Genomic DNA, 12,774 nt, shown 5'->3' with positions numbered 1-12,774 from the left:
AGATGGTACTATCTTTAGTAATATATTTTAAATTTGTATGCAGTTTAAGTGAGGATTTCTTCTAGCTGCCTTTTATCTCAGGGCAGTTGTTTTGCCTCATGGGAGATGTCTTCAAAACGACCAGATTTCTAATATCTGTGCTTAGACATCTGTATAAATTAGTTGACTTAAACAGAATCCTGAGGCTTGGGACTATCCCTGTTCATCACCTACTTTGGTAAGTCATGTTGGCTGTGGCCTCTTAGCTTGGATCAAGTAAATCCAGAATGCTGCAGGCAGGTGGCACGGCATAGGTAGAATTTACCAGTCTGTCTTTTCTGTTCAGTTTTCTCTTAGTTGTGGTCCTGTCCACACAGCTAAATGTTCAAATGCCATCTTTTAAATAAATGCAGATGGATAATATATTTTGAAGGAACTTCTTAAAATGATAAATGCATTTGTATAATACTACGTACGTGTTTATTTCCAGGAGAAGGAGCCACAGCTGAAGTTTCCTCATCTTTTGTGTTTCTGTCTCTAAGTACTCTAGCAGTACTGGTAATACTGCTTGCAAACTGTGTCTCCTGCTGTAAAGACCCCGAGATAGATTTCAAGGTAAGCAGCTGTAGTTACAAATGTATGTACAAGTGGTATTCGTAGTATTCTGGCTATCAGAACACAGCTTACTTGGTTGTTTGTGCTAATGCTCTGCAGTTATTCACCCTTCAGTGTCACTGTACATCCCTCTTCTGAAGTAGCCAGCAGCTGTATTTCTACATGCGGTGGAATCTTGTTGCAACGATTTATTTTAAGTACTTGGTTCATGCTGCAGTAAGGATCTTTAATGTCTTTTCAAAATCATTACTAGATATCAGGATCAGTAGTAGACAATTTTGCTGTAGTTAAAGAACCCTTTTTGTCCTTTTCCTGTGTATTCTTTGAATTTGTTTTTCTTAGTCTGCTGACAGGGTTGAAGACGCTCCTGTCAAATAAGAATACTGAAGATACATATCCGCTATAGCAAGACTTTTGAGGAGAAATTGTTATCCTCAGAAAACAATTACTTTTTGAGTATCGGTTATCCGTGTTCCGAAAATTGAGTTTTGCTCTCATTTCTAAATGGAGAATATTTGGCCTAGGCAGTTCATGATAATTCATTCAAAGTCAGGGATAGCATTTAAAGTAAAAAACCAAAATCCTGAGACACAAAAAAACCTCCACAAAACAAAATCTCTGTTTTTGTTAAAAGCCATACTTGATATTTCAATCTCTTTAAATCAGTAATAAATTGAAAATAAGGAATAGAAAAATAAAAATCTGGAAAAAAGGTAAGGCTCCTTAACATTGCTCATTCAATCTAAAAGAAATGTATTAGTGCTAATTTTAAGACAAAGAACAACTTGTTTACTAAGATTTTTTTTTTTAATGCAGGAATTTGAAGATAACTTTGATGATGAAATAGATTTTACACCTCCAGCAGAAGATACTCCATCTGTTCAGTCTCCAGCAGAAGTGTTTACTCTTTCGGTTCCCAATATTACTGTACCAACTCCCTCCCAGTTTCCATCTCGTACAGGTGAAATGCTGGTTTTTAATGAAAAAACAAAAGTAGGCAATTTCAATGTCAAAAATGGAGTGTGCCTGACTATGTTTTACTTTACTGTAACAAGTCAATTGTTACAAAAACTGAGTAAATATATTTTGTGAAGTATAGGGTAAAATGTGGAATATTACTTCAGAAATGTTAACGTACGGCAAGTTGCCACGTAAGGTAGCTTAAGAGACTGAAACCAGCTGAAACAAACCTCTCTTGGATGCTTTAATTATGCCCCTGTATACATGAAGGGTTTGAAGTACTCTAGGACGTTAGGGACCTCAGCTCTTTGGTGGTTTCCTTCATGGCAAAGTTGTCACTGGATTTTAGCCATTAGCCTTAGATGGAAACAAGAGAGACTCTCACTTGACAGCAGTGCTACTCTTCAGCTGCATCGCTTCTTAGTGTCACTGTAGGCTTCTTGTGCTGTACACATGATATTGGTAAGACGGAGCATTAGATTTCCCTGTGAAAGGTTTTTTTGAACGTGCTCTTTAAAATGCAACTTTTGTAAAAGCATCTTTAATATTACAAGCATAGTGTAGCATAAAGTAGTTGTTCTCATGTATACTACTTCACATATAATTTTTACGTATGGTGCTTGTGTTGCTTAATCATGAGATGTTCAGGGAAGCTTCTAGTTCTTTCCCTACAATTTTCAAGAACTGTCAGTGTGCCTTTGATACAAAAGAAATGTTACTCCTCAGTGTTTTAATGAGTGAGGGGAAATTATCTGTGAATAATTTTATCTCCGCTCTTCTACGTTGCCATAACCATTAAAACTATACTTTCTGTCACTACAAGTTATTTTGCCAGAAGTAAGGCAGTGTACTTCAGCAAGGTGCACTGGTGAAAGGTAGTTGTATGATACAGCATTCTCTGTCCTTGGGAGCACCTTGGCGGTATATTACACAGCTCTAGCTGTCCCAGGAAAATAATATTGGTGCAAACGTGGTTTATGGAAATAAAAATGTGGGCTAGAATTCTGTCAGACAAGTAGTAATGATTCAAAGTTTCTGTGCACATCTGTTTGTTGGTGTTCCTAATCAGTTAGGCAGCAGAGGGGTATACACTGCTGTATCTCTTGGATGGTATGGAGCCTGACATTGTTACTGTCTATCTTCTGCCAAGATCTGGGTCTTCTTTTCTATCCTTTCCCTCTCTGCACTCTTTACATTAGGTATTTTTAGTCAGAAAATGTCCTCTTTCCAGATGGCAGCCATAAGTAGGGCAGTTGGGCTGAAGTATAAAGCAGTCAGACCCCTTGTCTTAAAATGGTAACTGTCTGTATAATTACAGACGTTAAGAGGTACAAGCAATGAGTATTGTCTTGGGCTTGCTGCTTTTGTTTACATAGGTTTGTGAGTAGGTTATTTAAGGTGTAAACTGGTGAGGGGTCTGGAGCACAAGTCCTGTGAGGAGCGGCTGAGGGCGCTGGGGGTGTTCAGCCTGGAGAAGAGGAGGCTGAGGGGAGACCTTCTCGCTCTCTACAGCTCCCTGAAAGGAGGGGGGAGCCAGGGGGGGTCGGACTCTTCTCTCAAGGAACAGGCCATGGGACAAGAGGAAACGGCCTCAAGTTGCACCAGGGGAGGTTTAGGATGGATATTAGGAAAAAATTTGTTCACTGGAAGAGTTGTGAAGCATTGGAACAGGCTGCCCAGGGCAGTGGTGGAGTCGCCATCCCTGGAGGGGTTTAAATGTTGTGTAGTGCTGAGGGACATCGTTTAGTGGTGGGTTTGGCAGTGCTGGGTTAACGGTTGGACTTGAAGATCTTAAAAGGTCCCTTCCAACCTAAATGATTCTATGGTTTGCCCTACCCAGCTACAGGGTATGATACATTTTTATATTGGAATTAGAACTCAGCCTTTTCCCCTCCTTACTGAATGCATTAAAAATTTAAAAGGAGAATGTCCTAAGGAGAATCACTGTGTGTTTGTAGGGGGTGTATTCTAGTATGGTTTAGAAGCTGAGAAAAGTTTCACTTGAGTGCTGTTGTCACAGTGTTCCTTCATACTTTATGTATGTCTAACTAGGTTTTGCTACTTGTCTGAATGTATGGACATAATTGGGAATAAATGTTGTAGGAGCTTGCATTATTTCCTTAACAGTTGATAACTTTGGCCATCTGAGTGGTTTGATATGTGTTACTTTTCTTTTGTGGTGTGTGACAGATGGATCAAAGTCTCAAGTTGCACGTCAGAGTCTAAACTACATCCAGGAAATTGGAAATGGCTGGTTTGGAAAGGTGAGAATTTTGTGTTTTGTTTGAGTCTAATTCCTAACTAACTCGGTTACTATATTTCCTAACTAACTCGGTTACTATATTTCCTTTAAAATGATACTCTTTAAAAAAAAAAAACAAACCCAAAAAAACCCCAAAACAAAAAAAACACCAAAAAAACCCCAAAACAGGCATGAGAAGAACTGAAGTTGAAATTAGATGTTTCCGTGCGTGCACTTCCTAGCTGTTATCACAGCACTAATCACCGCTGCTTTAATTTGCGTAGTTTCTTACCAGAGTTACTTACTAGGTATTTGTAGTCAAATTACTAAGTGTTTGACTTCTTTGTATTTGAATTAATACATTCCTGTTAATACCAATTATTTCTAGGAAAAAAATCTTAAGTAAATAAGTGGTCTTCATTAGAAAAAAATGTTTTCTGAAAGTTGGTGTGTAGATCAGTTGTCAAGTTGTATTAAGTATGGATGTTTAATTATCAAAGCTCTGCATGTGTTGACAAGCCAGAAAATCTTTCTTGCAGCCTATTTTTAGCTCGTATTTCTCCTTGCAGGGAAATGCCAACATTTTTTTTTTCCCTCTGATTAAAGACAGAATGGTTCTCTTCTTGCAGGTTCTGCTGGGAGAGATCTACACAGGCACTAGCGTAGCAAGGGTAATAGTGAAGGAGCTGAAGGCAAGTGCCAGTCCCAAGGAGCAAGAACAGTTTTTAAGAAATGGAGAACCGTATTAGTAAGTAATGTTTCACAGCATGGTTAACTTCCACGCTTCATACCGCTGCATGTGAATTATGGACAGTTCTTTTGTTCAGTGTCACTGTCTATAGTTGCCCTCCCTTATAACTGAAATGCTTGCCTTTAAAAAGTGAAATACAGTCAATCCAAAGTGAGTAAGAGTTGAATTTGCTTAGAAATAAAAATGAGCCCTTTGCTTAAATGTGTTTGGTAGTTATTGTTCATGACTGGAAAACACACTTGGTTTGGTTTATCACATTTTCTTCTACAGCTCTTTGGAACAAATTCCTGATGGTGCAAGCTAACCTTATGGCTAATGACTTGCCTGTGAGAACTGAGGTTTAACTCCTGTACTTGGCTTTTCTGTTAGAAGCAGAGGAACTGGCAACACTTTGTGTGCTATCAGATACACATTAATTTCTTTAAAGTTCCCTTTTTCAAACCATAGAATGCAGCATAGTGATTAAAAACTAATTTTGTTCAGGTAGCTTCCAAGGAGGTTTGTACACGCAAAGAAACTCCCAGAGTTACACTAACTTCAGTTAGTAGTACTCTACAATTGAGAAATTATTGATAGGACTGGAAATGCCAATAAACCAGGATTGTTTGGTGTTCGTTTCCTCTTGTGTTATGCTTGGAGGATGCTCGCTTCTGGGCGCTGAACCTTTGTATGTTGGAAAGGTATATTAAAGGGAGTGTAATTTCTCTTTGTGTTTTGGGAAGAGTGAGAATTCTCTGAAGAGCTAACTGCCGCAAGATAATGGCTTTTGTAGGTGACTGGGGAAGAGAGGCATATTGCAGTTCACCAGACATAGCTCATAGTGTGCTTTGCCTTGCCTGCGTACGCTACAAGTGAGTGGTCATAGAGAGCTTTCTGCTCTTAATGCTTTCTAATGTCCTAGTTATATTTGCATTTAGGCTTAAATTGTTGGCAGTTGTCAGAAGAAGAAATCTCATGCCTTCTGCTGCGTTGGCATAAGTGTGTTTGAAGCAATTTAGAAAAAGTAACTGATCTGGCTGGGAACTAACCTGGCTAAGTAAAGGTTTAGCTCTTATCCAGATCGGTTCCTGGGTGTAGTTTGTGAACCAGTTGCATGTGCTCATTTTTGGTCTGAGGGATGCTGGGAGGATGGGTGTGACTGTCTTGTGGCAGTGCTGGCTTTTGTGGCTGTGAGATCCTCTGAGTTTCAGCTGCTCTCAATGATACGCTGCAGCAACACAAAGGCGGTATCAAGGTGCAGATGGAATCTGTGGCTTGGGGTACTTACACCTTCTGTTCATGCCGCCCCCCCACCAATGTTATATGTTGAAGCTTCTGGTAGGGATTTTGGTGTGTGGCATTATACTGCAAATAACGTATAGTGTCATCTTTCTGGCTTTAACTGTTCTTTGGTTTTTTTTTCACTCTAGCATTCTTCAGCACCCGAATGTTCTCCAGTGTATTGGGCAATGCGTGGAAGCCATTCCTTATCTCCTTGTTTTTGAGTTCTGTGACTTGGTAAGTGCACTTATACAAAAGGCTGCAGTTGTTTTTCCATTGGTGTAAATTTTATGTAGTGTATTTACTGCCCTTCACTCAAAGTCATTTGTTTTCTTTCTGGGAAATTTTTTGAATAACCAGAATGTCAGAAGACAGACTTTTTTTTCGGTTTAGAGAAAAACCACAGGTGTAACTTTCTGTTTATATTCTTTTCAGTTCATCATGTAAATTCTAGGTGCTTGTGGAACATTCTGAAGAGGAAAATAGCTGTTTCTGTCTTTGATAAGAGAATTACTAGTCTCTTTCAGTCTGCCTGCATCTTGTAACAGGGAGCTCGGAGGGGAAAGGAGGTCACAGAAGGAAGCTTTTTATTGCAGTTCAGTATCACATGCTCACAATCACATCCTAAATTCTATTTGCCGTCTATGTTGCCTTAATGTGCTTTTATTACCATTTCTATGAAAATGTTAGTTGAGGAAACAAAGAATTTCCTCCCTTCTGCCCCCCAGCCCTCCAGGGTGCCCAAATTTTACCCATGCTGTGCAGCTAGGGCTAAAATGCATTGGTGGGCTCACTTCCAGAATTGGTAATGAGCGTATTCTAATAGCTAGAATTTTCAGTATCATCTTATTCCCTTCCTCATCCTTTCTGTTACAGTATTCTTCTTTTCTCTACTCTAGTTCTTCTTTTCTTTCCCTTCCCATCACCCCCAAGCAACTTGCCGCCTTATGCTTCCTGAGCACCAAAAGAAATGCTAAGAGCAGAGTGAAGGGTGTTCTCACGGCGTTCTGCTCTGCTGTTAGTGCCACAAAGGCCTCTGGAGGTGGGAAATTGCACAAAACTCTTGCTCAGCTGCTGCATTCCTGGGCATGTCTTGGAATTTATGTCAGTGTTGGGAGAAGGGGAGTGGTATGCATGTATAGAAAAAGGGGATGATCTGTGCCCAGTATATACAGCGTCTTCAGAGACTAAAATTTGGATGTGGTGATGGATCTCTGCTCTGAAAAGACGTGAATCACCTTATTGTAGCGTAACACATCACTGGAAAACAAACCAACCCGGAAGTGCAGGTGGCTATCTAAACATTGGCTCAATAGCTGCTTTTAAACTTTGTGGTCTTGATATCACTTAAAGCAGAGTTTATTGAAAAAAGTCAAGACAGAAATGAACTCAGAAGTGCTTGTATATGTTATTAAGAAATAACTCTTCAGAAGTAAGATGGTTTGCATTTATAAAGTTCAGCAAGATCCTTTCTATCAGCTTCACTACTACAGAATTTCCTTTTAAACTCAGGTGCACAAATACAGTTCTACTTCCATCAGTTGCCTCAAGCAATTTAAATAAGAGTTAACATGAGGTTTTGAGTTTTCTTGAGAAACACCAGTTAATCTGTGACCTTAAATAACTGTATTTTTCATTACTGGTCTTTTTGGTCAAATTTGTTAGCTGCAGTAAATTAATAAGGCAGAAGTGCTGATAAAACCATTATTTTCCAAATGGAGAAAATGTCTGAACTGTTTAAGTGACTGATCAAAGTGAAATGTTCCGGGTTTGCTAAGAATTAAAAAGTAGGTGCCTAAGGTTAACCAGATAATGGTTTTTATAGTTTTTCAATATGTAGAAGTGGAATACTTCTTACCAATTTTAAAGCTGCTACTCAAATTGGAGGTTCTTTAAAAGGCCTGTTGAAAGAATTGCATTTTATGGAGTCTAACAGATATACATCCAGATATTTAATCAGATTTAATTGCTGCCATGTTTTTAAATAGTTATGCTATTTAATCCAACTCTGAATTTGAAGATGGAGTAACTTTTAAAAATTGCCCTACTTTAAGTATACGGGGAAAAAAATAATATCCTTGTTTGATGCCTGATGATTAGTGCCAGAAATTGTCATGATACTGCAGAGTAATCTGGAGAGGATTTTACTTAAGAGGATAAAATAGATTTTCACTTTAACCGGGGGCAGTAAGCTTGACAGCCAAAGTGGTAGTTTTATAAATTCAGACGTAGTTAGGTAATTTCTTTGGAATGGAAAATACATGCCTGTGCTGATTTCTATTCGAAGTGAACTAAAACTTGTTTTTAGAAAATTATATATTACAGTGAGTTAAAGATGACTTTCATACTGGCAGTCTGGCTTACTTGAAGTGCTCTTACTTGTAGAGCCGAGTACCTCCTAGACATTAGACCTCTCCTAGTGCTGCATTCACTGTGCACACAGATACCCAGGGGCTCGGCAGAGAAGCAGTGTTAGGCAGAGTCAGAGGAGCGCAATACGTTAGCTCGGTGTCACTGGATGTCACTAATCCTTGTTGTGGTCCTGCGGCCTAGTGTGGGAGGGGGCGATGGTGGAGTGACGAGAGAGGGGAGACGTGAAGAAGGGAGAGCTGTGAAGGCAGCCAGACGGCACCATTTGGAATAGAAGGTATGGCTAGATGCTTTTTTTTATTTTAGTAGACAGGTTTTTAGCGGAGTGTCAGTGGGTTGATATTCTAGAAGCTGCTTTGTATCACTGTGGCTGGGGTGGCAGTTACTTGGATTTTTCAGGCCTTTAGTAAGTGATCTCAAAAGCTGGTAGTTTCTTTTGTACTTTTTTCTGAAATTGGGTAGATTGGGGTGTAACATGCAAGAGTCTGATTCTTCAGCAGAAAGACCACAGGGGCAGACGCAGTGGACCCTTTGGTTGACCAAAGGTTGGTAGTGTCCGTGGTCACTAGATATTGTTCAGATGGGAAGGATGAGAAACGTTCCTGTTTCACTAGCAGTAATGTGATGCGATGCCAGAGCTCTTTACCTTGCGTTACTGGTGTTGCATATGTATATACAACAATGAATAAACTTGTTTTAATCCCTTGTACGTAACGTGATTAAGAATTTGATGGTTAAGGAAAACAGGTGGCAGATATGTCAGCTGTGTTGGAAAGGAAATTTAAATGTCTTCAGATACAGGTTCTTCTGAGGCTCTTTCAGCAATGTAGGCTTCATTTTTCAAGTTTGGCATACTAAATAATGAGAAATTTGTCTATTCTGTTGGGGGTACGGTGGTGGTTGTCTTTCACTCCTTCAGATTCATAGCCTATCGTAGCATGTCTGCCTCCTGCGACTTCTCTCACTGTGATTCGTAGCCTTTTTAGGGCCACTTGACCTTGCCTCGGCTGCTCGGGCAGCCCTGTTGGATTATCAGTTCCCAGGCTCCTTGACACGGAAAGGCCTTCATCAGAGGCACTGGAAACTGTAGTGCAGAGATAGCAGAGCTCACTGCCACAGTAGCAACGCTGAATGTCATGCAGGCTAATTTACCTGGGGTTTTTTTACCGCTAATTTACTGTTTTCTTGGCCATGTAAACTACTTCCACATTTCTGTTACTCAAGATTGCTTGGTTGTATATGCAGTAACTGTATTTGCTAGCATTTAGCCTGCTTGATAATGTAATCCAAGTTGCTCTGTGTCCCTTGCTTTGCAGAGCTGGGCAAGGAGCAAGAGAGGTCAGTTGCACATAAATGATTTAAAGCTTTTAAATCCTAATTTTCCGTTGCCTGTGTTAAAACTGTGTAGAAAATGGTAAATATCAAAAGAAATGCTCAATAAATTCTTAAGTCCACTCCACCCCCTGTATTAGTTTGCTTAGTATGTTGGTGCAGTCTTCTATGAATAGTTAACTGTTCACTGTTAAACATTGTAGAACGATGCCAGGTTAAAAATAGTGGTAGCCTGCTTATTAACTTTAATATATTACTCAGCCATGTGTGGCCAGTGCTTTGTCAGCACAGCAAATCCTCTAATGGATTGACATAATTTATGAGTAAAGGAAAGTTATTCAAATGTGGAAGTGGCATATATATTGTGAAGCTAATCTGCCTATCAAATTCTTACAGAAATTCCTCAAGTCTTGCAATTCCAGGAGTAAATGAGATCAGCGGGATGCAGTATTTGCCTAGAATGCCCTGTAGCTTGCTTTAGGGGTGTTGCTGTTAGCGGAAGATGCCTGCCTGCAGTGATTGTTTTGTTTGGGCTTTTTCTAACTACTGCCACTTGAAAATGTTGTCTTCAAATGAAAAAAGAATCTTTGCAATGAAAATTTCTTAACCAAAGAGTTCAACAAATCTGTTCAATAATCTTAGTATCAATATGAGGCAAATCGTAGATTCATCAGTGGTGTGTGGTTTAAAACAAAAGGGCGGGGGGGGATTTGGCAATTCATATGACAACTTCAGAAGTCACATCTGTTGTGTTCAAAGGCTCTTTGTGCTCTCTGAACTGTTTAATATTTCTTAAATTTACATATGCCTAAACAGCTTTCGGACGGTGTAGGTGCTTTATTCCATACACTACTTTGGGGCATTTTACTGTTAGTGACTGCACGTACTTACACTGCGAAGAAATGTTGGAGGGTGGAGGCAGGGGTAGTATTTTTAGTTGTCGAAGAACTTCAGAAGCAGGAATTATGTGGTATTGTGTGAGTTGGCAGGTAGCTTTCCAACTTCAGTAGACATAATTTGGTAACCTCTTTACACTTTTAAAACCCTACCATCAGCACCTGCTGGTTTAAAAAGTCATGTCAGCTATTTGTTTGGGTGTTCGTATGAACCAGGTGTGGAATTTGCACCAACGAGAAGACTACTGAAGAGTACTGCACGTGAATGTGCCCCCGGCTTCTGGCGGTTACAGAGAAAAAGCATATTAAGACAGACTTACAAAGACAGCTGCACTGATCCCGACTACAACTGAGAAGGATGGGAGGAAAGGCAAAATCTAATTCTTCCTGGAGACCCAGGAGAGGAGGGAAGAGACAGAGCAGTGGAGGAAGTTGGAGAGAAAATGGAGCCTTCTTCAAGCATGATTATTGAGCTTTTTATATTTAGGTGTCTGAGCAGTGAATTTTGCAGAACTGTATTTATTCAGATATGCATAACCTTTGATATTTGCTGTGCTAAAAAGTCTGTCTGATACAGGGCCATTTTGTGGCTCATAAAGTAGTATGGGGCTAGCATTGCTGTGTTGCTACATCATTGAGTAGCTGAGGCTGGCAGGGAGCTCAGGAGGGCTCCTCTCCGACCTCCTGCTCAGAGCAGCGTCAGCCTGAGGTCAGACCAGATCTCTTGGGGCTTTGTCCAGCTGGGTCCTGAAAACATCCAAGGATGGAAACTGCCTGGTCTCTGGGCAACCTACGCTTCTGCTCCAGTGTCCTCATGTGGAAAACAGTTTTCCTTATACTGTCTGAACCTCTCATGTTTCAAATCATGCCTGTTGTCGCTTATCCTCCTTCCATGCCCCACAGTGAAGAGCCTGGCTCAGTCTTTAATAACTTCATATGTCCTGGACAGCTGCTGTCAGGTGCTCCTGAAGTCCTCCTTTCTCCAGGTCGAGTGAGCCCAGTTCCCTCAGCCTCTCCTCATGGTGAAGTGCTCTGACCCCCTGACTGTCTCGGTGGCCCTCTGTTGAACTTGTTCCACTTTGTCTTGTTTTGGGGCAGCCAACACTGGACACAGGATATAAATGTGGTCTAGCAAGTGCTGAGTGAGAGGGGATAATCCCTTCCCTTGGTCTCCTGGCTGGGCTCCTGTCGATGCATCCCGGGCACGCAGGGTGTTGGTGTTCAGCTTTCTGTCTACCCAGAGCCCCAGGTCCCTTCCTGTAGAGCTGCTGCCCAGCTGGTCACTCCTCAGTTTGTATTGCCCCAAGGGGCTTTTCCTTCCCCCCAGGGGCAAGACTTGGCATTTGGCTGCTGGAGTTTCCTAAGGTTCCTGTTGGACCCTCTTCCAACCTGTCCGGCGCCCTCAGGATGGCAGTCCAGCACCTGACTGTACTCAGTGGTTCCCCCCAGTTTGGTATAAGCAATGTCCTTTTAAAGCAATACCAAAAACCCCCATTTTATATTTTTAACCTTGATTGTAGCCTTAATTAGAATAGAATGGGAAAATAGAACCAGCATGTTTCAAGGTGCTGGATTTAGTGAAAGTTGTATTTACTACAATAAAGTGTGCCTACATGAATTATTTAGTAAAAAAGGGATGCCACACAGCACTGCTGTTACTAATGCATTTAAAAATTAAAAGGTAATTCCTTGGTGTGTTTCAGGCATCCTAGGAACTTAATCCACCTGGGACAAACCCTAAGTAACCAGTGGCCGTTTTAATGAATGACAATTTTGGAGAGTTTGACTTTCTTCAGGCGCTTGCTGCCACCTGGAGCCAGTCCAGCTCGGTGTTCTGTACTTGCTTACATTCATTAGGCTGCGCAATGGGGAACCTGTCTGTGTTACCCACGTTGTTTCCTAGTTCTTTGGAACTCCACTCTAATAAATCTGCTCTGGCCAGGTAGAAAGGGGTGTGTGTTTATATATAATAATGTTTATACATGTCTACCTGAGACAGTATAATATTAAAGCTGTAATTGTAAGTCAGAAGAATCTCTGGGGAAACATTTTCTTAAAATGTAATTATGTAGGATGCAGATATGGCAGTTACCTAATTAGTAGCTAAGAACAGGAGAAAGAGAATGCAGTGAAGGCTTCTACACCATTAAACACAGGCTTTCACACAAGGTGGGGTGGCTGCTCGCAGCAGCAGTACTGCCAGTACGGCAGGTGGAGACGGAATAGCTGTAGCTGCTTGCGTGTGCTGTAGAATCTATTCATGTGTTAAAAAATTAAAGTGAAGTTGTTTTACATAGGAGTAGTGTCTGCTTTTAAGTAGGCTGTCCCATTGCTTCTTATTTCATTAAGTGTAACCCAGGCTCGTGACT

The 12,774-nt window shown here is 40.7% G+C and overlaps 1 protein-coding gene across 3 annotated transcripts in view; it reads left to right on the top strand.

The window, feature by feature from the left end:
* Positions 1 to 12,774, top strand: part of LMTK2 (lemur tyrosine kinase 2) — a 43,650-nt gene that overhangs the window by 14,452 nt on the left and 16,424 nt on the right. For all 3 annotated transcript variants that reach the window (XR_010072184.1, XR_010072183.1, XM_063343286.1), the window contains exons 2-6: positions 470 to 594; positions 1,411 to 1,555; positions 3,745 to 3,818; positions 4,426 to 4,544; positions 5,957 to 6,044. Coding sequence is in view for 1 of the 3 variants with exons in the window: in XM_063343286.1 (XP_063199356.1) it covers positions 470 to 594; positions 1,411 to 1,555; positions 3,745 to 3,818; positions 4,426 to 4,544; positions 5,957 to 6,044 (551 nt within the window). In the remaining 2 variants the exon portion in view is untranslated. The remainder of the gene's footprint in view (positions 1 to 469; positions 595 to 1,410; positions 1,556 to 3,744; positions 3,819 to 4,425; positions 4,545 to 5,956; positions 6,045 to 12,774) is intronic.

The sequence above is a fragment of the Chroicocephalus ridibundus genome, chromosome 8 (assembly GCF_963924245.1).
Source record: "Chroicocephalus ridibundus chromosome 8, bChrRid1.1, whole genome shotgun sequence".
NCBI classification, from domain to species: domain Eukaryota; kingdom Metazoa; phylum Chordata; class Aves; order Charadriiformes; family Laridae; genus Chroicocephalus; species Chroicocephalus ridibundus.
This window is presented reverse-complemented; position numbering and strand designations above follow the sequence as displayed.